The 24,916-nt window shown below is 41.0% G+C and overlaps 1 protein-coding gene across 1 annotated transcript in view; it reads left to right on the forward strand.

Annotated features, from left to right (window-relative positions):
* lrig3 (leucine-rich repeats and immunoglobulin-like domains 3) overlaps positions 1-20,001 on the forward strand; it is a 23,649-nt gene extending 3,648 nt beyond the window's left edge. Inside the window, exons 2-19 of the mRNA XM_032505352.1 lie at positions 1,984-2,055; positions 2,170-2,244; positions 10,462-10,596; positions 10,742-10,885; positions 11,202-11,345; positions 11,446-11,589; positions 12,464-12,607; positions 14,964-15,044; positions 15,163-15,234; positions 15,852-15,923; positions 16,321-16,484; positions 16,819-17,154; positions 17,252-17,533; positions 17,998-18,474; positions 18,605-18,763; positions 18,856-18,996; positions 19,131-19,385; positions 19,473-20,001. Of these exons, the coding sequence (XP_032361243.1) occupies positions 1,984-2,055; positions 2,170-2,244; positions 10,462-10,596; positions 10,742-10,885; positions 11,202-11,345; positions 11,446-11,589; positions 12,464-12,607; positions 14,964-15,044; positions 15,163-15,234; positions 15,852-15,923; positions 16,321-16,484; positions 16,819-17,154; positions 17,252-17,533; positions 17,998-18,474; positions 18,605-18,763; positions 18,856-18,996; positions 19,131-19,385; positions 19,473-19,717 (3,142 nt within the window). The 3' untranslated portion in view covers positions 19,718-20,001. The remainder of the gene's footprint in view (positions 1-1,983; positions 2,056-2,169; positions 2,245-10,461; positions 10,597-10,741; positions 10,886-11,201; positions 11,346-11,445; positions 11,590-12,463; positions 12,608-14,963; positions 15,045-15,162; positions 15,235-15,851; positions 15,924-16,320; positions 16,485-16,818; positions 17,155-17,251; positions 17,534-17,997; positions 18,475-18,604; positions 18,764-18,855; positions 18,997-19,130; positions 19,386-19,472) is intronic.
* The last annotated feature ends 4,915 nt before the right edge of the window (positions 20,002-24,916 follow it).

Here is a 24,916-nt window from a genome sequence, read left to right on the forward strand (position 1 = left end):
CCCCCCCAGTGGGTTGCAGCCAAGACTGCTTCAGTCCAGGCTCAGTCGAGTTTGAGTTAGGCTCAGATTCAAAGGGGGTTCAGACCAAATCGAGACTTTAGACCAGAACTGCTACTGAAAAGTACAGTAGGCATTATGCAATCTATATACACATCCTTCTAAATCTACAAATATTAATTAACGCAAAATTAAGGAGAAGTTCTGATATAAACCCTGACTAATTAATATACACATTGCTGGAGTTTTGAGGTCCTGTACACTTCTATAGGCAAAACACTTCAAAGGTGCCCTGCCACACATGTTTAATTACTCTGTGGTATGTCTGAAGTTCTACCATGGACTCTATAACATTTTTTTTTGTGTAAAAAAAAAATGCCTTAGTTAACTTATTTCAAGCCATTCTAGTGTGGTATAGAAAGCCTGCAGGAAGACTTAGCTCGATTTGTGCCAGGTCTCATCAATATTCAATGAGCTAAGCTGCTTTAGATTTATCTTTTAAGACAATGCACATCTATCAACATTTCTGTAAATGTGCCAGTGTTAGCCAGTCGGCTAATTATCAACTGTAGTCCTAGCAGTAGTTTCTCCGCTTATGTCTTTTCAGTGGCTAGAGTTGACAGAGGAGGTAGCAGTTCATTTTCACATTCACAACATAACACAAACAAATATGGACCAGACATATTTCAAAAAATGCAAGTAAATTTTTTATTTATTTTGCAGGGCACCTTTAAAAGGTGTGGGATGCTAGACAGACTAAACCAATTATCAGAGGAAATAAATGTTAGATACATGTTAATCTGTTAGATTTGGTTTTAAGGTTTGTAAATGTTAAAGTCAGAATAGTCAAGTTATTTTATTTGTATAGCAGATTTAACAGTTGACCCAAAGTGCTTTACAGGTAGAGCATATAAGGCAGAATCAGTATGCCTTATATATATATATATACAGTATATATAAATATAATATACATAATCAAGTGTGCAAGGTTCCATGAAAATAGTTAGGCAAAGGTAAAGTCAAATAATGTCACATAGAATAAAACAATGCAACAGAATTTACAAATGCAAGAAGATAAGAAAAAGTTGAGTTCAGTTCATAGCTCTGAAACTTAAATAAAAATATGAATCAAGGGGAGTTAAAAGCAAGAGAGTAAAAAAAGAATAGGAATGTGGTTAATACAAGTCCAGACACCAGAAAATAAGTCTGATCCAAACCTTGGCCAATACTAAAACCTCGGCTCCAGCATTTTTATCGACCTCCCTCGCCAGGTTTCAGCCTTCTGTCAGCACAAAGAGAATCTTGCCTCGCAATAACTTCTGAGCTTGTCTGTTTTGGCTCTGATTCTCATCAGAGGCCTTGATATGAAGCTGTTTTGGCATCTGTGTTATAAGGAAGGGATAAAAAGCCAATTTCACTTTTTTGGGGGCCTGAATGGGAAGCAGTTTGTTTTGGAACTTTTTCATTTGCGAAATTACTCTAACCAGTCGGGTACTATTTCAAAAGTGTATCCTGAAGTGACATGTCTTTAGTTTAAAATCAAAGTAACAGTTCAGTCTTAGAAACTAAATAATCAACTCTATTTAGGAGCAGTTGAACTACTTTGTTGGAAATTTGTTGAAAACAAAGACATTGGTTGACCGTTTCTTTGTGACTTTATAAATTGATATCTGAAACTGTATTTTGTTTGTTTTCACTACATCTCCTGTTTGTAACAGTATGTCAGCAATACATCCTATTCTTGCTTATTTTTCTGGTCGTTCTGTTTCATTTCATCACCATCCGTTTTGCAGCATCTCACACTTTAATTACAATGACTTTTCTTTGATGCATTCCCTCCGTTCACAGTGTCAAAGCACCATAACACAGAGAATTTGTATGTAATTATGTTGGATATGCAGACCCAAATGGAAGACTGCAGCAGCTGAGAAACACAGTCCATGGTGTATACTTTCCCTTAACTTTTGCCTTTTTTTCCCTTCCCAGAGACCTGAGCCATAACAAATTGCAGGTGCTTGACGGCACTTTGTTTTCCAAACTACAACATCTAAGTGAAATGTAAGTATGCCTTGTGTTCTCAGCGCTTTCTACAGTAAACACAGGATTTTCCAAACAGCCTCAATTACTGTCCTGCATGTGACAAACTATTCTTTTTTTCCTCAATGTATACAGAAAGTTGAACCACAATGAACTGGAGGCAATACCTGATTTTGGCCCTTATGCTTCAAACATCACAACACTCATTCTGTAAGTAAAACCTTTCTCAAATTCTATGAACACTTCTCACTTCAGCCTGGTCTAAAGGCTAATCCTCTGCCAGAGTTGTCGTTGCTGGTTAAAGTAGTGAGCTGGGAAGTGGTTCTTCCCCCTTCTTTCCCTCTCTTAACTGAGCCAGTTCCCAGACGGGGCAGTCTGAGACATGGCAGCCAGCCCCAGACGGGTCACGTGGTCAAAGACAAATGCCCTCAACAGAAATGTTTTGTTTGGTGGCTGTTGCTGCTTTTGGTGTATTTTTAACCTGGAGGCAGTGACGTAATGCTGGGAAGAAAGAAAATTGTCGTGTGAAAATCCATATTTGGGGATTTTGATGTGGATGGATTGCATGTTTCTCTGTGGTCCTTTTTATAGGGCTTTAATGGCAGTTAATCTGGAAACAAGACAGTGTCTCATAGTATATCAATAACTTGCCAAATCAAATTTAAGGTCCTATATCATGCTCATTTTCATGTTCATGCTCGTATTTTGGTCTCCACTACAACAAGTTTACATGCTTTAAAAAAAAAAAAACTGAAAATACTGTTGCTCAAAGTTAGCAAAAAAGGAGACATATTTAGTAGCGTCATCAGTGGATACAAAGCAGCAAATAAACAGTGAACGCTGTGTCTGGAGAAGGGCGCAGAACTGATGAAGTATACAGGCCTGGCACAATTCATACACTATGGCAATATAAAGTGCTTTACAAATGAGCAGAAGGGGCGCCCGGATACCTCAGTTGGTAGAGCGGGCGTCCATACATAGAGGTTTACGCCTCGACACAGCGGGCCGGGTTCGACTCCCACCTGTGGCCCTTTGCTGCATGCCATTCCCCCCCTCTCTCTCCCCTTTCTTGTCTTCTGCTGTCCTATCAAAAAGGCTGAACATGCCCAAAAAAATATCTTCAAAACAAAACAAATGAGCAGAAGTGTAAGTGTAATGTGTATTTATTAAAACAAACACATAATGTGTAAAATAATGAAAATAATTAGTTAAAAAATTATAAATGAGCAAAATATTCCATTTTAAATTAGAACAGACAAAAACGGTATATCTTTATTTTGTGCAAACACGTCAGCTCTCAATTGTGTGTAAGAGTGCTCTTGAGTGTGGGTAGATTCTGTTCTTACCTAAGAACAAATCAAGTAAGAAAACATTGGTACATGCCAGAATCTTCATGACATCTGCGTAAGTGTGGTTGAAGAACAAATTTGTTCTTTATAAAATTTGAATGAGGCCCAATTTTTCCCTCATTCTGTCTGTCTGAATATTCCTGTATTCCCCCTCTGTCTGAACTGCTCCGTTTTAGTGCCTGTCTCTTTAAGCCCCCTCTGCTCTGATTGGTCAGCATTTTTGGGGTCTTTCGCATTTGCACTCTCACATTCTCTGCCCCGTCATTGCAGCTGGGGAATGACTGTAACTGTGCTGTAGCGCACTCCCTACCTATGTATAAAATTTAGTATAATTGTGACATCTCAACTGTTCGGTTCGCATTTCGCCGTTGATTGAGTGTTTTGATACTTTCACAGTATTTATATTGCACCTAGACCTGATTTTTGATTTTAAAAAAACATACAAATCTCACTTTACAATATGGGTCATTTGCAGAAGTCAATTAATCTCAGTTTTTGTGTATATATACACAGCAGAAACAGAACCTAAAGTGCGTGGCTGATAGGTTGATATATGAAGATTATTCAGGGTAAAACTATTTGACTTGTCATATTTCATCTTGCTCAGACTCAAACCAGAAGATTCTTTCGTATATTGTTGTGCAATACGTGCTTTCAAAAGAACACTAGATATTAGTGTGTGTGAAACCTCAACAATTTGATTTGCTTTCTGTGGCATGTCTCTCAAAAACCGAGCGACATGAAGTTATTCTGGAAGAATGTATCCGTCTCCCGGGTTGATGAGGCGTGTTCCTCATCAAGCCCCAACACGACGCTCTGCGGCAGCCGTAGGCCACGCGGCCATCACGATTCGTTTGCACGTTAACCGCAGGAGTGTCACCTTCAGCTATAAGCTGCAAGGAGGATAGGCGGGTTTGTTTTATTTAAGGCAAGATATTTACAACTGATTATTTATTATTTCTCTGCTTTATTTGAGGGTGGTTTTTTTGTTAATGTTATGCCAGTTTTCCTACTGCATGCGGTAACTCGGATGTGATTTGTATATAAATGGATTTTTTGTTCATGGGTTCATCTGCCACAACTGCTGTGTGTGTGCTTTCCAAGTACCCTTGAGCAACTCCTGCACAACTTCACTTTAAAAATTACAGGCTCTCCAAACCACAATTTGATTTGTTGTTCAGTTTGGTTTACCCAAAGTTGTGTCATCCACATCCACTCTGCCTTAACATTCCAGATAGATAAATACATCTTTTGATTTTCTTTGAAGATACGGAACATTGTTAGAGAATGACATAGAACAAAGAGACTTATTTCTCCTAAGATGTTCTTATCTTGAAATAAGAAGTCTTATTGTATACTCTTAAAGTGTACACACTGCCTTGAGAGTTGAAGTTTTACAAACAGAGAATGAGAGAATTTGGATGGTTATTTTTGTAGCTAATGAACTCTGTTATCTGGCCAAGTAACACTAATAAATGCTGAAAATGACGATGTACCGTATGTATATATACGTATATATGACAATCATATTTTTATTGTAAGTTTTACATTTACATTCAAGTTAATTGCTATTTTGCTGTCATGGTAAAAGTAGTGTCATCTGTGCTCCCTTAACAAACTCTGTATACAATAATAATAATTTATATTTTATTAATCCCGCAAAGGAAATTACAATGATACAGATACAGACATTTTGAAGCAGCAAATGTCACAGTACATAGTTTTAAATTGATAACTGAAAAAAATAAAGCATTACACTTGCTGTAAAGCCTTTTCTGTCCTTAAAAGGACAAAATGAACAGTGCCTTTTTGTGTCACACTTAAATATACAAAACCATTGTGAAGTCAGGTGCGTAATTCGGTTCAACTTAATCAAAAGCGATATGAAGAAAGAGGGCACACACAGAAGAAACGGAAATTCACACTTTCACTGCCACCCTCCGCCTTCAGATAAGGTGGCACAATGTGATTTTTCCAGAAGTTCTCTCCCTCCAGTTTATCAGAGTTGGAAGGGTAGTAAAGAAAGAAAGGAAAAAAAGACCTTGGGGTATCGAATACCACTTATTCAAACAGCCAGTCAGACATAGCGGCAGCTCTTGCAGACTTCTTTGACCTCGCAGCTCCGAGTAAAAACAAACGGCAATAACCCTGCAGCTGGTAGTAATTGAGTCGTGATCATCTTAATTAATTGAACAATTTCCCAGGAATTTATGGAGGGGGTAAACCCCACCGCCACTAAACCCCTCTGCCTGTGTTCAGGGGGGTTCAACAAATGACCTGGAGAGTAGGTCTGATTAGGTATATTAGGAGGTGAACCTCGGTGAAGATGAGTTACAAACTCACAACAGTTGCAATTATAGGAATACTCTTTAACTAGGGCTGCAACTATTAAGTATTTTCATCATCTGTCTGCTATTTTAACATTATTCAATTTATTGTTTGGTCCATTAAAAAAACGCTTTTCACAATTTTCCGAAATCCAAGGTGTCAGCTACTGGAACTTAAAATTAAACAGAAAATAAAGAAAGACTTCAATCCCGTCCACACAGTTTGATTGAAAGATGATCTCCAGCAACTGCAGTGCAGAAACACCACAGTAGTGGGCTTAGCAAAGAAAAGATATGTTGAAAATCTGAATGCTGCAAAACGCATTTAGGAACTTATCATACACCTACAACTTGATGTTTTTTTCCAGTCTTGCAGACAGTACAGAAGCACATGGATACCTCACGAATTTGACTAAAGCTCTTCTGTCATTTTTATGTGAAGGTCCTTCAGTTCACATGTTAATACGATCCCTACTTCTCTCCGCTGAGACTGGGAGCCAAAGTGTGAAGATGATCTGCCATCTGAGTGAGATATATGCAGTACTGAATATGGCGTCTCAACAGCGCAAGCAGCCCTGCTTTTCATTACAGGCACCACTGCAGAGAGAGAGTCATCAGATGGCTTCTCAAAACTCTGTTCTTTTTCTAATAGGAAATACCACACATATGTTCAAACGCACACACACACACATTACGAGTGAGATGGTTTTAGAAAAAGCGACATTAAAAGCATTAGTTGCTGCTCAGTGGACAACACTGCTCCAAGCACAAATCAACAATCTTACATAACATAACTTTTCAGGGTGTAAAAGTGGTCAGTGTGACGGCCACAAATACTAGTTTGCAAGAGTGCTGATAGGTACATGCTTATGCAAAACCCACATCATGTTGGTGCATTAAGCTGGTAATAAAAAAGGGCTTTACTCACTTAAGTTTTATGAAAACTAGTGTTACACTGACTTTCTATGCATAGGAAACATTTTCTTTGTTTGTAATCACAGCAGCACAACTGCAATGATTTAGAAGCCTATCTGCTACTCACCTCAATTTAATAATGAGTACATATTCTATCAATACTCAAGATGCCTCGGGCTGTTATTGACACAACGCTGGCCTTCTATTGACTTCCACTAACGACGGAAAAGCCCTACAACCAGTTGTAATGGCTCTATAATTGCGTTATCTGATAGCAAAGTGGATGAACAAATTTGAAGTGTGTGTAATTGAAGTGTACAATGCCGGGCTTGTATGTAGAAGAGGAGGGAGTACTCGTTGATAGAGCTTCAAAGATTAATGGATTAATCGTTAAGTAGTCAAAAATTCAAATAATCGCCAGCTATTTTGATAAATCGGTTTGAGTCGTTCTTTATGAAATAAAAAGTAAATATATTTGGTTCCCGCTGATACGAAATTTTCTTCATTCTTCTTTGACAGTGAACTGAAAGTCTTTGAGTTGTGTACAAAACAAGAGATTTGAGAATGTCATTTTGGGCTTCTGGAAATACTGGTAGACATTGTTCACCATTTTCTGACATTTTATAGACCAAACAACTACTTGATTAATCAAAAAAATAATAGGTTAATCAACTATGAAAATAATCGCCCTACATGTTGAGTTTTTGTTGAGATGGGGGGGTGGGGGGGTGGGGGGGGGGAACGAAAACAGTAAGGTTGGCTGTTTGTTGGCCCAAGTGTTTGCAGTTATCCGGCCATGTAGTCACACAGAGTTTATGTCGACTTAGTGTGTTAGTACAGTACTGCAAACTAACTTTAATGAATAGTTTGGCTCACAGGATTAGGGAATAATTATTTGGCCAGATTTCTTCAAACTTCAGGGTCTGAGCCCTGGTCCTCAGACAGGAAATGTGCACCAGCCCCTCTCTCCGTGGCTCTACTCCCCCCCCCCCCCCCCCCCCCCCCCCCCCCGAGAGAAACTGGAAAGACTGGTTCTTTCCCACCAGGCGGCCTTCCCTCTCTCAGCAACCAGTCAGGGGAACATGAAAACTGAGATACAGGTGGTGTGCGGACCTTTTTGTTTGGGACTTGGGGGCTGTGGTGCGTGGAAAGACCTCTGCAAATCTCCAAACAAAAGAGCTGCCTGTGCCTTTTTTTTATTTTTTTTTAAATGATCTGTATTTCACTGCAGCCTCGTAGTGACTGCACACCAAAATCTTTCTTTAGATTTTTGAGTATTTAGTTTTGAGTACAGAGGGTTAGAGAGATGAAGTCAGGGGAAGGGGGATGATAGGAAAAAGCCCTGCAGCCTGCTGACCTCTTTAACTTGGGTCAGACTGGAGCCACTGCAGTAAGATGGTTCATGCACAACACTGAGTGAAATCAAAAGGCCATGGCGTATTTTTTAATTAATGATATGAAGAAATTTTCACATCAGCTGTGGAGTGTCCATTGTGCAGAGCTGGTCTGTGTTCATACACCACACTCCATGTAATTATATAACAATTTAGTTAGCGTTGGGTATTGTTTAGGTTTTTTTTCGATACAGGTGCTAAAACGATACTTCTAAAACCGGTGCCGGTGCCTGAACCGAAATATAAATAATATATTTGTAATGTATATAATATAAAATATAAAAAAGGAGCACAAAACAGTCTGCGACATTAAAGAACGGCTTGTTTATTGCTAACGCCATATAGTCAAATGATTGACTTATTTCACCAGTAAATAGCTGGTAAATGACAAAAACAAGCACCAGATGGGAAGAGGGTGTTTTACAATAACTTAAAATGTACCACAAGGCTGGCGAGTTACAGGTAAACGCACCGTCTGTGTTGTTTTTCCGACTACGGCAGCTGCAGAGAACGTTGTTACGTTCCGGTGTGGGAATCCTCTACGGGGAAATACAGTCTCACTTTACACTGTTTAACGTTAGCGGTCCGCATTTTAAACATTGTGTTTAATCCAGCTACAAGCTAACGGTAAGTGTCCTGAGCAGCGATGCTTCTGGAAAAAAAAAAACAGGCACCAAAATCTTCGTTCATATTTGGTCTCGTTACTACCGTTTACGTTGGAAGCGTTTTGGTACCCAGCCCTAAATTTAATTCAGCTTTGATTTGACTTTAATTCTTTCAGCAGTTTCAGAGCATCATAAGATGTCTTACTTATATAATTTGGGCAAGTCTGCCTCCACCCCCACCCTGCCAACCCCTAGCCTGCTGTCTTCCCCTGCCACAGCACCAACGTAGACATAAGCATTAAGCTCAGAAACACGCCAGCATTGCCCCAAAGTGCCGCCAAACTCTCCAGGCTGCCATCCATCTTGGATCTTTGTTGACTGGTGAATCTTCCATCACACATTTGTTACATGTGCAAAACGGGTCAGAGTTCTCTCACCACACAGTGTTTTGAATGGGCGAGAAACATCTAGGTTTCACAGAAGTGTGCTGCCATGCTGGTTCTAAGCCTGAGGTGGACAAAATGAGGATAAAATCTGACATTACATCAGACTACCCGGCAGAGTCGGTGAGAGCAAAGGCTTTCCCGGGTGTCAATAGACAGGTCATAATACATACCTGAACATGGGAATGTTTGGTATTTTTAGGGCTGCAACTAACAATTCTTTTCATTGTTGATTATTTTCTCGATTATTCCATTAGCTTTGGTTTAGTTTGCTCTATAAAATGTCAGTAAATGGTGAAAATGGTTGATCAATGTTCCAAAGCCCAAGATGACGTCCTCAAATGTCTTGTTTTGTCCACAACTCTAAGATAACTTTGCTGTCACAGAGTGTTTAAACTAGTAAATATTCACATTAAAGAAGCAGGAATTAGAGAACTTTTACTTTTCTTTCATAAAAAAAGTACTTTGTGCTTTAAAAATGAACTAATTAAAATGAACGATCAATAGTTTTAACGTTTCAGCTCTTTTCATGACGGCAACCACTGTTGTGAGGCAGTCTGCACTGTGGGTCATTGATTGACAGCTTTAAACAATTAAATATTAATGACACCACATCCCAAATTAAACCTACATTAGTAAACTGAACTCAGTGTTTTTTACAAGGGCTGCTGGAAAATGAATCAGAAAAACTAACAGCCCACTGGTCAGTAAGGTGTAGCACGGGGGGGGGCACTAACCATTGCAATGAATACTGAAAAACGAGGCCTCTAGTCTGGTGCATTGGACGGAATTCCTGCCTCCCCCTTCACTCTCTCTGCTGCCGAGTGTCATGCACAAAGGGGGCACTGTACAGGCTCTGTTTATAACTAAGCAGTCCCTGCACTGCAATTTAGGAGGCGTGCAGCTCAGGAAATTGCTGGCCTCTGCCGAGGCATGCTTTCACTGAGGGAATGGTATTCATCAGCCAAGTAATTGGCAGGTTACTTTTTTTAAATACCTTGTTGGTAATTACCTTATAAACAAAATCACACATGACTACACCGAAAGGTTGTTTGGACTTGGCATGAAGAGCAGCAACATTGATCATACTGAGCAATTTGTTGGCACACTTTGAGGTAAATTAAGAACTACACTTTTATAATGTGTGCAGATTAATGGGTTTGTTTTTGAATGAGACCTCTGCAAAAAAACAAGAAAAAAATGGAATGCCAGTGTTTCACGTTGGGTGGTTAGTTATAGCTTTACAAGCGCGTGAGAGTGTCTTTTTCTAATACCACTGGCTAATTGAGGGACTTGACTGTTTGCATATCTGGAAACACGAAACTGGTGTGCGCCTCTAGTCAAATACACAGTATTTTTGTCATTTATTGGAGTGATGGTGTCTGTGTTTTCAGAGCAAACAACAGGATCACGAGGATCTCTGTGGAGCAGCTCAGGCCCTTCCTCGCTCTGGAAACGCTCGACCTCAGCAACAACAATATTGTGGAAATAAAGGCCAGCTCCTTCCCAGCTCTGCCTCTCAAGAACCTGTGAGTGTCCCCAGTTCTGTCTGTGCCTTTTCAGAGTTAGTTATTTGGACGAGGAAAAGCTCAAATTGAAAGAATCAGCTCTATGTTTCTGTTGCTGTAAGAGCATTTTTATATGCGTCTTATTTCGGTAAATCTTTCTTCTCAGGTTCCTCAACAATAATCGTATCTCGTCACTTGAGACGGGCTGCTTCACCAACCTGTCGAGCAGTCTGCAGGTTCTTCGGCTCAACCGCAACCGGCTCTCCACCATCCCAGCTAAGATCTTCCAGCTGCCCAACCTCCAGCATCTGTAAGCTTTTATTGTTTTTCCTCCATTAGAGAACTCTCTCAATCAAGGCTTCGGATCATAATGAGTCATGATGGATCATATCAACATCTTTTAAGACTTTCCCAGCAATCTAAATAAAACGCCTCTTTCCAAAACCTTCTTGACATGGTCTATGTGCTGCTTCTATAGCCTTTTCACCCTGAAATCAGTACAGCTACGCGGAAACAAAAAATAATTGAAAAACTTTTTTTTTTTCTAAGTGTTACACTTTTACAATGCATTGTAAAATAACTTCCTTGCTTGTGCTCTCGTGCTTACTGTTTTGTGTGCGTTTCAGGGAGCTGAGCAGGAACCGGGTTCGCAGGGTGGAGGGCCTGACGTTCCACGGTCTGCACGCTCTTCGCTCCTTAAAGATACAGAGAAACGGCCTGAGCCGCCTGATGGACGGAGCCTTCTGGGGCCTCAGCAACATGGAAGTCCTGTAAGCAAATTTACAAGAAATGCGCATCAAGTTCCGTTCTTCAAACATGATTTACATGTAGTACAAAGTCTCATTTTGTGTGTTTGTGGGTGATATGCAGGCAGCTGGACTACAATAACCTGACGGAGGTGAGTAAGGGCTGGCTGTACGGCCTGCTGACTCTGCAGCAGCTCCACCTCGGCCACAACGCCATCAGCAGGATCCGACCTGACGCCTGGGAGTTCTGCCAGAAACTCGGTGAACTGTAAGTCCACCTTTTCTTTTTTTCTCCTTTTTTTTCCCCCTCCCTTGGCACCCTCTCTGTTTTTTCCCCCCTCCCTCTCGTTATTCCCTCCTCACTTTCCATTCACACTCTGAACTCCCAACACTTGTCTGTGTTGCCCTCTCCTCCTCTCTGGCACTCCCGCCTGCCCTTCCTCACACTCCAGATCCTCCTGTCGCCAATCCACACACACAGACACAGACACACAGACAAAGCAGCGTCTCTTATTCTCTGCCAGTGAGTGCCAACATTAAAGCACTGCCAACACATTACACACCCCTTTGCCTCTTCTCTTTTCTGTTTTCACTTAGCCAAAACGTCGGCCTCTGAAAGTCCCACTTATTTTTCCTATTGGATATTCCACTATTAGTTGCAGTTTCTTTCCTTGTCAAACACTACGTTACCCACAAACTTCGGTGACCACCGCCACCCCCGCTCGCCATCAACACACATTCCTGGAAGCAGATTGGATTTCCTTTGTTGTGGCTGTTGTTTACTGCAGCGGTCAGGTCAGTGTTTGCAGAGTCTGGAGTGTTTTTCACAGATAGGTTGTTGTTCCCCTCGCCCTGCCCCCCACCCCCATTTCCCTCGTTCTTATCACACAAAGCTGAAAGTAAACAAGCCGCCTGTCGACTGGGAAGGTGCAACACGCTATCTGATTTGTTCTCATCTGAGTTTACTTTAAAAAAAAAACTGGTTCCTCAGAAATCTTTCTTTCATGAGTTTTCTTTGAATTTGATTTGATCCCCTAAACTCGTGAAAAATAAGTTTTCATAAAATGAAATCTGGAAACCGATTGCAGGTAACTCAATTCTTTACTGTTCTCATGTTTTGGTTTTTGTTGTGTGCCCTACAGCAACCTCTCCTCCAATCATCTGTCCAGACTGGAGGAATCCAGCTTCGTAGGCCTCAGCTTGCTGGACGAGCTCCACATCGGAAACAACCGTGTGAGCTTTATTGCAGACGGAGCTTTCCGTGGCCTCTCCAACCTGCAGATGCTGTGAGTTGAATTCCTTCGTTTTATACAAAATACTGTGCAAAAGGTTTTTTTAAATGTTTTTCTTTGTGCGTGAATCTTATCTTGCTTGTATTATAATATATAAAAATATATAAAATTCTGATCTCAACACTTGACGTTTTTACTCTTCAGCTTTTGTACAGATTAAACAAAGAGGATTTAACGTGTTAATTACTGTAATGAGCTTTAGAGGTGCCGGTGGGCTGATCTGGTGCTTGTAGGCTGATTGATTTGATTATTCCACTTTTAGCAGATTAATCTAGCAGTTAGTTTGCCAGTATTTCCGCTAAACTAAGCTAATCCTGTAAATAAAAGTCCCTCAAAACAGTTAGTACTTCATATGGTGCCCTTTTGGCCCTCCCAACCTCTTTAAAGCCACCTCCACCATCAATCCTATGCTTGAGTGGAAATATCCTGCCTGATTTGTTTTGGGGATGTGAAATAGATTACTGTGTTGAGGTCTCTCCACACACATAAAAAAACAACCTCAGAGGCACAACCTCAACCTCAACAACCCCCACCCCCCTGCCTGACCCCCCTCTCCCACACCCACATCCACCCATCCCCCCCTTTTCCCACAGAGAGGCTCCGTAACAGTTCCCCTGGTTGGGATTTTTTTTAACTCAAACCAAATGTGAGCTGTGCTGCTGAGGTCACCGTAGGGCAGGTGTGCAGCTAGGTGGACATAGATTGCTTCAGGGCTTCAAATCCCCCCCCCTTCCCTCCCTCCCTCCCAACCGACACACACCCTTCCTCCTCAATCTCAATCAGCCATAACCAGGCACGTTGAGGAGGAAAATAACCATTTGAAAGCATTAGAGCAGCTGAGGGATCAAAGGAGGCAGTTTCTCTGGGAAATTCTTGGCTTTCAGTGATTTAGTACTTGAGTGCTGTGTATTTAGAAGGTTTGGTGTAATTTTCTCTCTGTGGAGCGCAGGTATAATGTGTCCATACTTTTTCTGCAGTCAGTTTGGGTTTGATAGCAGAAAATGTTTCAGGGAACATCAACGTTAATCGTCAGGTGCAATTCCCTCAAAATCAAAGAGCAAGGGCTTTCTTTGTAGAGCCACTGCTTTGCCCCAACGTTCAAAACTCCTACACGGAGACATCCATTAAAGTAAAGGCAGAGAAACCAATTACTGTAACCACAGTAGTGGGGACAAGATTGCACCAGCTGTTCTTAAGTTTAAACTTACATGACATTAAAAGAGTTTGCACCCCACAAACTGGTTCTTAGAGATTCATTTTTACTAAATATGTACACATACTATCTGCCAGATGTGACTGTTAGCTAAATAAAGCAACTAGCAAAACGTGCAATAGCATGTTTGTTGTATGGCGGAGTGAAAGAAGTGAAGAATTATGATTAATATATCTGGAAATTCACACAAAATGCTGTTTAACAATGATGGAAACTGGGGTTTTAAATTATTACTCACAAAAAAGTTAATTAAATGACAGATTAATGCCGGTTAAGCTAGCAACATCATATATGGAGAAATAGTGCTTTACAGTTTGTACAAAGATAATTGGCCATTTAGTCTAAAACTATTCACATACCATTTTGTAATTAGGTATGTTATTATTGTTGTTTTTGTGGAATGCAATTTAAAACCGTACCTGACCCTCTACTCTTTACTCTGAACAGATAAAACATTAGCAAGCTAACGATAGCTTTGTTAGCTGGTTCAGTTAGCTACAAAGTAGTTGCATCTGGCAGTTACTTGATGTATATATTAACCACATAGTTAACCAATACTTTTTTAGGATCTGTAAATCTCCACTTACTAAATAGGTTATAACTAGGCTAAGTTTGAACAGACAAGTTGGGTTCTGATTGAAGAGCAATGCTCTTCAGGTTTTGGGAAATAGAAAGATCCCTGTTGAGGTCATTTGATTAGAGTTGAAACAATCCAAACTTTTTTCACATAAATCCATACAATGGGTAAAATATCACAGATTTATTATATATTTGATGATAGATAAAAGCTCTGTGGCAACACTTCCTTTGAGGGTAACTCATACATATTTGAATTGCATGCAGAGTATATTTATCCTCTTAAATGAAGTTTAAAATGCAGCCCACATGTTATATTGCAGTATTTCCTTGTCAGACGTTTTTTTCTTTACAACACAGAGAAGCAACTCCAGACTTAAAAAAAAAAAAAAGTTTTTCTGGAGTCGCTTTGAATAGAATTTTAACGTCCCAAACATTTCCCCCCTCAAAGGAAATGTAAAGCCGCATACAATTTTATTAACATCGCAAGTGCAGTTGTTTTCTGGGTGTGGATTTTTTCTTTTTTTTACAATGCAGTCTTGTCTTTGTTTCTTTGGAAAGGGATCTCCAAAATAATGAAATCTCCTGGACCATTGAAGACATGAATGGCCCTTTCTCTGCTTTGGACAAGCTGAAAAAACTGTGAGTTCATGTTGGTAACATGATGTTTCACCTTGGACTGGGTGACTTTGTGGAACAAAATAAGGTCAGCAAGTAAAAGTAAAGTTTGAAATTGATTTGATTTTTGTTGTTTTCGCAGATTCCTGCAGGGGAACCAGATCCGCTCAGTAACCAAAAAGTCTTTCTCTGGCCTGGACGCGCTGCAGCACCTGTGAGTCGGCCTTGTGTTTTACTGATAGTTTCCAAAAGTCAGAGTTGTAAACAAAGCAGGGTGAATCAGACTAAGACACAGAGGCTGTTTGTTAGAACCGTACACCCAGACTGTCTTCTCCCATTCCTCCGCTTTGATGTGGAATTAAAAAAAAAACTCTGCCATTTGTATCTTTACATGTGTGCCAGACCGTATCGATCATCAAGGCAAGTGGAGGTGTGTGTGTGTGTGTGTGTGTGTGTGTGTGTGTGTGTGTGTGTGTGTGTTGGTGGTTGTGTGTGTGTGGGTGGGTGTGTGTGTGTGGGTGTTGTGTTGTGTGTGTGTGTGTGTGTGTGTGTGTGTGTGTGTGTGTGTGTGTGTGTAACAGCTGCATTTGATTCTAATTAGAGTTTTTTCCCAGCCGTTGCCAGAGCTCAAAGCAGCCCAGAGTTGGGCCTCTCTTGATTAACACAGCAAACTGCTGCCCAGAGTTTTATTGTTCTGGAGCCCAGACCTTTTTTTTCTCTCGATTGAAGTTTTTGTAGCCTTCACTCTATACGGCTGATGTAGGCAAAAAAAGCTACCATCTCTCCGCGAGGATTTTACCAGTCCTAATTTCTCTTCTCGTCTTTCCACAGAGATTTGAGCAACAATGCCATCATGTCCATCCAAGCGAACGCCTTCTCTCAGATGAAGAACCTGCAGGAGCTGTAAGTACGACCAAGGACAGCTTAAGTTTGTATTTCAGTGTGGGACAGAGCACCAGGTGAAACTCATTATGGTCTGCGGGGAACAGTGCTTGCTTCAACATTAATAATGGGTTCACAGGTTCCTGTGTCTCCTTCCACCAAAGGCGAATTTCTAGCCAAAAGCTATGCAACGGTATTTAGAATTCTTTAAAGATGATTGCAACTAAATGGGTTGTATGTGAAGCATTCCCATCAGTAAGCAAAGCAACATTTAAGTGTCACATTCCCAAAGACAAAATGTTTCACGGATCAGACCTTCGTCATTCACAAACTACTCCTGACCAAAATCACAGAAACAATCGAAAATGATATTTTTGAATTGTGAATGAAGGTTTTGTGGTGTCTTCTCCCCTGGCAGGCGGCTGAATACCTCCAGTTTGCTGTGCGACTGCCAGCTGAAGTGGCTTCCAGTCTGGGTGGCAGAACAAACCTTCCTGCCCTGCGTCAACGCCAGCTGCGCCCACCCGCAGATGCTGAAGGGCAGGAGTGTGTTTGCCGTCAGCCAGGAGGAGTTTGTGTGTGGTAAGTGATGCATTCACTTGGTGTAACACCTTTACTCACACACACACGTTTTCCATTCATGAGCTGACCCAGATTGTTCAATTTTTTCCTCCCTGACTTCTGGACAAGGTAATGAGTCTCATGAAGGGAACGTTATGGAAATGTTCTAGGTTAAGTCTTTAGCTTTCCTAGTTACTGGTTAGAAACTGAGGAAATATTTCAGTTCACATTTTTTACTGATCTGCTAATAAAATCACAACAAAAATTGCCAAACATTGATAAATAGCCAAATCAAGACCTGAACACATAGAAGCTTTTATACAGATTTTTGAAATCCTTTTGTCCATCTTCCCAGATGACTTCCCAAAGCCTCAAATCACTGTGCAGCCGGAGACCCAGTCAGCCCTCAAGGGCACCAATATGACGTTTGTCTGCTCAGCAGCCAGCTCCAGCGACTCACCAATGACCTTTGCTTGGAAGAAAGACAATGAGGGTCTGAACGACGCAGAGATCTACAACCAGGCCCACTTGCGGGTGCAGAAAAGCACAGGAGGCGAGACGGAGGTGACGGAGTATACAACCACCCTTCAGCTACGCAATGTGGAGTTCTCCAGCGAGGGAAAGTACCAGTGCGTCATCTCAAACCACTTTGGATCGTCCTATTCAACAAAGGCCAGACTCACTGTCAACAGTAAGTTTGGAAAAGCCAATTGGTTGTCTCAATATAAAAGGGGCCATAAAACGTCTGTCTGTGATGATTCTAATTGTTATTGTTATCTCATTTCCAGTGCTCCCTTCCTTCACCAAGATGCCAATGGACCTGAGTATCCGTGCTGGAGCAACAGCCAGGCTGGAATGTGCTGCCGTTGGTCACCCTTCACCTCAGATTGCCTGGCAGAAAGACGGAGGCACCGACTTCCCTGCAGCCCGCGAACGCCGCATGCACGTCATGCCGGAGGACGACGTGTTTTTCATAGTGGACGTCAAGACCGAGGACATCGGCGTTTATAGCTGCACTGCTGGGAACACAGCCGGCGCTGTTTCTGCAAATGCTACGCTAACTGTTCTAGGTGAGAAACGTTACTGTTTGAACAGAGAAGCGCACTACGTTTAGAACTTCCATTTTAGGTTTGAAAGGCTTGTATGATATGAGGAAAACATGTAAATGCAATATGATTCACGATATTGAAGGGAATGATCATGTGTGCGTCACTCATTTCATTGACTAATATTAAGTCTTAAAAAATTAAATTGATTTTAGTGTGATTTTTGTGAGAATCTATACCAAAGATTGATGTTTTCTGCAGTCTGTAGGATAGGATTTGTGTTCATTTAGAATGGTTTGACACATATTTTGCCTTTAACAAATAGTGTGCCCCTCTGCGATTTGGATATTGCACTAGTCCATATTGCAGTTTCAATAAAATTGCGATTAATTGCGCGGCCCTAGTGTAAAATAAACTGTACATCAATCAGTTACTTAGAATATTCCTTGTCACACTAAACAATTGCACTGCTCTGGTCCTTCTTTCAGAAACACCTTCCTTCTTACGGCCCCTCATGGATCGCACTGTTGCCAAGGGCGAAACCGCTGTCCTCCAGTGCATAGCTGGTGGCAGTCCTCCCCCGCGGCTGAACTGGACCAAAGATGACAGCCCACTGGTAGTGACCGAGCGCCATTTCTTCGCAGCTGCCAACCAGCTCCTCATCATCGTTGACGCTGCAGAGGCTGACGCAGGGAAGTACACCTGCGAGATGTCCAACGCGCTGGGCACGGAGAGGGGTAACGTTCGGCTGGCTGTCATACCGAATCCCAACTGCGACTCTGGAGTGCAGGGCGGCGTGGGAGTCGGCATCGGGGGCGGGGTTGGATCAGATGATGATGGGTGGACCACAGTGGGAATCGTCATCATAGCCGTGGTGTGCTGTGTGGTGGGCACTTCACTGGTTTGGGTGGTCATCATCTATCACACACGGCGACGCAATGAGGACTGCAGCGTCACCAACACAGGTTGGTTCATGATCATTTGTTGGAGTTTTACCTTTTTATATCAAGGTTAACAAAAGGGTTCCCTGAACTATACACGTATTGCAGAATCTGATGAAGAAGATGATCTTAACTTAATGTCTTTGTGCTCCAGATGAGACCAACCTGCCTGGGGACATTCCCAGCTACCTGTCCTCCCAGGGCACACTCGCTGACCGTCAGGACGGCTACATTCCATCAGAGAGCGGCAGCAGCCATCAGTATATGGCTTCGTCAATTAGCGGCTTCTACCTGCAACCCAAGGATATGAATGGTAAAACACCTCCCTTTCTTCCTTGTGTGAAAATGTAATCCCTCTGCAGCGTCACGTTTTTCTTACAATATTCTGTTCCTTCCCCAATACAGGTTTTTGTCACCTGGATACAGGAAGTGAAGCCGACATGGAGGCAGCCATCGATCCTCTCCTTTGCCATTATCAAGGTCCAATCAGCTCATTGCTTCGCCAGGACAACATCTACTCCACTGACCCGTCAGAAGTCTTCACAGGTCCGCACAATAATACCATTAGACTGTTGGTGACGCAGAACATTAAGTCCAAGTATTTTTGGCGCTATCGCTCGACATCTTTCTTACTTTCTAAAGTATATAATTTCCTTATTTTTATTTTTATTTATTTTCAGGCTGTTCTATCGACCAAAGGCCCGTCTACATGGACACTTACAGTGGCAGCCTGACCAGCTCTAAAATGAGGGACTACTTCCTGTCTGAGCATTTTGACCTGTGCTCCTCCTCTGTCCTGATGCAGCTCCCCAACGCCAGTCTCCCTCATGGCCCCTCTCACCAGCAGAGTGACCGCCGACCATCCATGGAGGAGGGAGAAGCAATCGACTACGGGAGACCTCATGAATGTCTTCCCCCCTCCAACAGCTTCATGGGTAGGTCTTGGGTTAATCACTTTTCCAAACCTTTCTGGATTTTGTCTGTACGTTGGTCTGACTTCTTCCCGCATCTTTCTTGCTCAGGAACATTTGGGAAAGCTCCCTGGAAGCCTCATAAGGACCTGTACACAGGCTTTTCCCCGCCGTCGGTGACGCATAATGGAATAACTCTGCATGAGAATCCTTACATCGCTCCAGATGCTGATTCAGACCTTGAGGACAACAGTCTCGCCAAGGACTTGGCATCAGAGCAGAGCAACAGCGTTTATGAACAGCTGTTTGACAGCAAGAGGACTGATCCCATCCCACAGCGTAGAACGAGCACTTAGCTCAGTGACTGTTGTTTTTGATGAAGAGGATGACCAAAAAATTAAGAACGTTTCTACCTCACTGAATGGACACTTTTGCAATAAAGGACTCCTCAAATGTGCAACGAGTGAATGTAACGGACACAAATGTTCCTGGGGAAAAGTAAAAAAGAGCGTATTAGCAGCTGTTCTTCGAGCAGCTTCAGTTAATTATAGATGAATATATATATATATATACGTTTTTTTATATAAAGTTTATTGTATTTTGTAAATTGTATATAAACAGATTCCATTATTTTTGCTTACCTTATGTGTATGAGTTTTTTGCAGCCCTGCCTATTCAGTTATTCCAGTTTGAATGAAGCAATGTTTTGCACATACGTAAACAATAATAATAAAAAAAAAAAAACTTAATGTGTGCTGCTGCATTCACTGAATGCTACAAGTCGTCAATGGAGTTACGGTCTTAATCATGCAGGACATGTGATAGATTGATGTGAGAGATTTAGAGGACGTGGTGGGGCTGGTGGTGGGTGTTAAACGTTGGCCTTCTAGAACCGAACCACAGACCGCCTCAGGTCTGTCATCAGTCAGCCCCCCCACCAAGAGACAGACTGACACACACAGGATGTTTAACTGCTTGGTATCACAATCTGGTTCCATGCAGGGCTGGGAAATAGTTATAAATAATAGTTTATCAACTCTCAGTGGAATCATGTGGTATACATTTACTATTGATTCGGAGCAAGCTGAAGGCTTTAATCTCTGGTTATTTTGCATATGTTTGCAATTTTGTGATTTAAATTAGGGAAAAAATATGAATCACAATTGTTAATCTTAGAATTGATATCACGATTCTCTGCCAGGATTTCTTTTTCTAACAAAGTGGGAAGTTTATTGCACACATGAACCATGACAAAACAAAAAAATTGGCAGTATCAAACACATTCTTTTTGGTACCTATGGCACATTACTATAGCATCACAAGCAAGTAAACATAGATGAATGAAGAGAAGCGAGAGCATGCAGCGCTTGGAAGCACTTTAAAACCTATTTTATACAGTCTAAATCAAGATTATTTAAACCAATCACTCATTGACTTTTGAAATTTTTTTGCAATAAATGAATTTAACAGTAAAAAAAACAACCCTTAAACTGTGAAATTTCCCTTAATAATTTTTCTGTTTGAATTTTGTTTAATCTTATTTGGAACACAAGACAAAATAAGAGTTTACTTGCAAAAAGTAATATGCAAAATCATTTTCTCGATTACTCTGTTTTTGTGATTGTGAGAAGCCAAAATCGTTACCAAAATTAAAAATTTGTTTAATTGCAGTCAGGACACAGTAATGAGGGCTCTACAAAATAGGAACTTTTGCACCCCAGAGCAAAAACTTCACAAACAATATTAAATGAAGTTAACTGTTACGTGAGCTATTAAATTAGCTTGATATGGTTAAATGTAAATTTGCTTTTACCAGTGTGTCGCTGTGTGTAACGTTAACATTACTTTGCCCTCAGTCATTCCTGCCAGTCGCTTTACAATCATTCATTGAAAGAACCAAGGAGGACTTCCTTGCACGATCCAAATTTTCTTCAAATCAAGCCATTTTCAGCGTGTAGCTTGCTAGCTCAAAGGTTGTAATTTCCCCGTGTTGAACCGAGTTTTTAGAATGGCAACACAGAGAGCGGAAGGTGAGGGAATAATCCTGGAAATGGACTGTTAATCCAAACTACTACCACTGTATAGTACCACTAAGACGTGGTTTACTACTAATGCAAAAGCTATTACGTCTACTACTGATTAAATAAAATCCTCTAGTCAAGTAATTTTGCACTAAAACGTAACTAGCATGCAAGATACAAAATCTATTACTATTAGTTCACTATTATTAGTAATACTACTACGATTACTAATACTACTACTATTACTGTTATGAGTTGGGCATTGAACTAGAACTACCAATAATAGAAATTATAGTTTAATCTAGTTTCTGAATTTTCCAAGTCTGTCTTAATACTAGATGCTCACATACTGTATGTACATCCAAAGTAGTAAGCAGCCAACTATGGGATGTAACGAAACACAACTCACGATTCGATTCATGATTATAATAATATTCTCACGGCTTTTTTTTTTACAGAATGAAATGACTGAAAAATGTTGCTTTAATTATTTAAACTGCAGATGTGTCTCAAAAGTACAAATGAAATAGTATTTTATCTTAAATAACCAAATTAAATAAAATGTTTATTGCTCATAATTGCATATTGTTAGAGTTAAATGATTTATTTAAAACGTAATAACTTATAACAACTTTTTTTCACCATTGGATTGCTGTTAAACAACAAAAAGAAGAAACACTAGCTGGCTGAAGGGTTATTTTACAACAACATTGAATGCAACACATTCAATGGAGCCAAACCCAAACGCATCACTAACTTCCCGTCTATGTTTATCTGCTGCTATCCCCCGTTTCTTCAGTGGCAGACTGTTGTATGTCCTTTTCTGTGTCAGTAATATTGCTGTAACCACTATCATTAATAATTACTTTATTAATAATGACACATAATTGAACACTACTTATAATTACATGTAATTCATGGTAAACCCACAAATTGCTGTTAGAACAGTATGGCACAATGTAGCTTAACCCAAACTAAACACTTTCTGTTTGCTGGATGAATCATCCACACTCCCACCCTCATCTCCCCCCCTCCCCCTCAACCTTCTCGCCTGGCGGTTTGTTGTTTCAGGCCTCTCCTCTCCAACATGAGGGAAAAAGGTGTGTTTGTGCACCAGGGCTAGTTGTTGAAACTTGCACTTGGAAAGCATCTTGCGGCTCTCTGCCTGCCACAGTGGAGTTGTGTTTTACGAAATGGCAAATTTACAATGGTGGTGCCAGCGAGTGGGAGGCGATTCAGTCAGATCCCCTATACAAGGGCAACTGTTTCAGCCGTGCGTTTAACCTGGCAGCGTGGAAAGGACTGCAATGAAAAGTAGTGAAATGTACTTGTTATAATCACATGCACCCTAAAGGGCTGTGTTTGGATTCCCACTCTCGCTCAGTTTGTGTATGGAAATGCTGATGATCAATATTTACTTTCGTAGGGCGTGTCATTTAGCTCCCATCCTTCTGGCTGACTAATGGTTAAGTCCACCTGGCTGTCGGCTACGCTCCGCTGGTTTCTATGCCTTTACCCCACTGTAAAGGAATGAGGGGATTTGTTGGAAGTCTTGCCAGTTCTTTGAGGAGGCTGCGATTAAGACAAGATGGTGGAGCCACACACATCCAAACACCTGGGAAACAGCTGCTGCTGCTGTTGAGATTAGTCAAATTCTGCCTAATAACCTTATCTCGGTGCGAGGTAGTGTCTGGTTAGAGCAGAAATCATGTCTAACCAACCTGATCCTCCAGGATGGGATAAGTGGGGCCTGGGAGAGATTAATGATAAACTCAGTGGGTTCTGATTGCACTTCTAGTTAAGCCCAATGTGGTAATATTTATAGGACTGACACGCTGTATTGTTTGAAAGTAAAATTTCAAACCTTTGAGTGGGCAAAATGATGTATGATGAGCTGGTGATGCATGTACGATGTGTAAACAGATGTGAGACCAGATCAGAAAGGACCACTTTTAGTAGTTAAGGTCATAGTTTTTGGGCTTTACAAAAGTTCTGCTGGAGAAATCGTGGGGGGGGTTTAACAAGAAAGCCAACCTAAAATACCTTAGCATTACTATGAAACACCTTTTGGTCGTGTCCTTTGCAATCCACGGTGCATTTAGCGTAGTTTTCTTGTTCCTGCTAATAATTGGCTAAATGTGTAACATAGAATAGGATCCAGGAAGTCTACGTTAAGTAAAAGATACAGGAGTTTGAATGTTTATACATTTTTTAGCAGGGCTGACATTGTTCCGAACATGGAATTACCCTGGTAAAGTTTAAACAAGCAATATAACACTAACATAATGTCACCTTATCAAGGCAATATGGCTAACATGTAACAGTGGCTTTTTAACACAACGAGTAGACATGGAGCAACTTTAGCTTTTTTTGGAAGAGAACAATGAGTTGAACCAAAGCGCTAAAATGCAGAACTGGGATAAAGTGTTGGTTCGTCACCAGGAGCATCATTGTTCAAATTACATATCATTAATTTGATCCATTTTTAATACAAACCAATTTATTTTAGCAGCTTTGAGCATTTTAAAAACTATGTTAAGTTGGAATATTAGTGTGTCAGAATCAATGACCATCAAAGGCTTCTTTTAGCGGAAAAATGTAGTTATAAGAGGCAGTGAGATCCATTTCTACACCCACAGATAGAAGAAGACAGACCAGAATGTTTTTAGAATTTTTAAGTGCAGGCACTCGCCTTTTATTAAGTAAAGGTTTACTACTACACATTATTAATCTTTCTATAGCTATTGATATGCTGAAAACAACAAGCTCACATGTTTTACAAGAGTTGTCAATAGAAATACTGAAGGAAATCATTGGATGAAGCAGGAGTTGGTCAGACAGGTTGAGGGAAAGCAGATAAATTGCTACATTTGTTTCAAAATGACACCTGGATTGTGTTGGAAAACTTGAATTGGTGATTGTTAGCATTTAAGAAGCTCTGAGGGGGACTTTTCCTTGAACTGCCTTGCTCAAGGTCACTTAATTGCAACTGTGGGAAGGGTTGCAGGGTTTAGCAGCAATACGTGATTCCCTTTTTCTCTAGGCAAGGTTTTACACTTCACTAAACTTATGCATGTTACAATTAGGCGGGTGGATGTAATTCCCCTCAGAATGGTTTATTTACTCCGTAAGGAAAGTCTCTGAAATTGCTGCAACCAAAAAACAATTTGTTGCCTTAACGACTAAAGCGTAAAAGGTTTCCACTTTTTATAAGGCGTTGTGGATCCAGGAGTCTCCTGCAGTCTGCCGCCAGCGACAACCTCCACATTTCCAGCCCGAGGGGGAAAAAAACACCAGCCAGATTGCAGAATAATTTCCCCTCTTTGATTCTGCGTCCAGAGAAATGACAGGAAGTTGACGATTCCTCCAGACCACCAATGTCTGGCAGACGGCTGATGGAGTAGGTTTACCCCTGGTCTCAGATCAGATGTCCAATCTCCATTTTCTGCCCTTGGTTTGTTCAAGTTTGAAGTCAGACGCTGATCCAGGGTCAGTTCCTCAGGCCATCTCTGCTCCAAACACCCCAGAGACTGA

This window comes from Etheostoma spectabile, chromosome 23 (assembly GCF_008692095.1).
Source record: "Etheostoma spectabile isolate EspeVRDwgs_2016 chromosome 23, UIUC_Espe_1.0, whole genome shotgun sequence".
Taxonomy (NCBI): domain Eukaryota; kingdom Metazoa; phylum Chordata; class Actinopteri; order Perciformes; family Percidae; genus Etheostoma; species Etheostoma spectabile.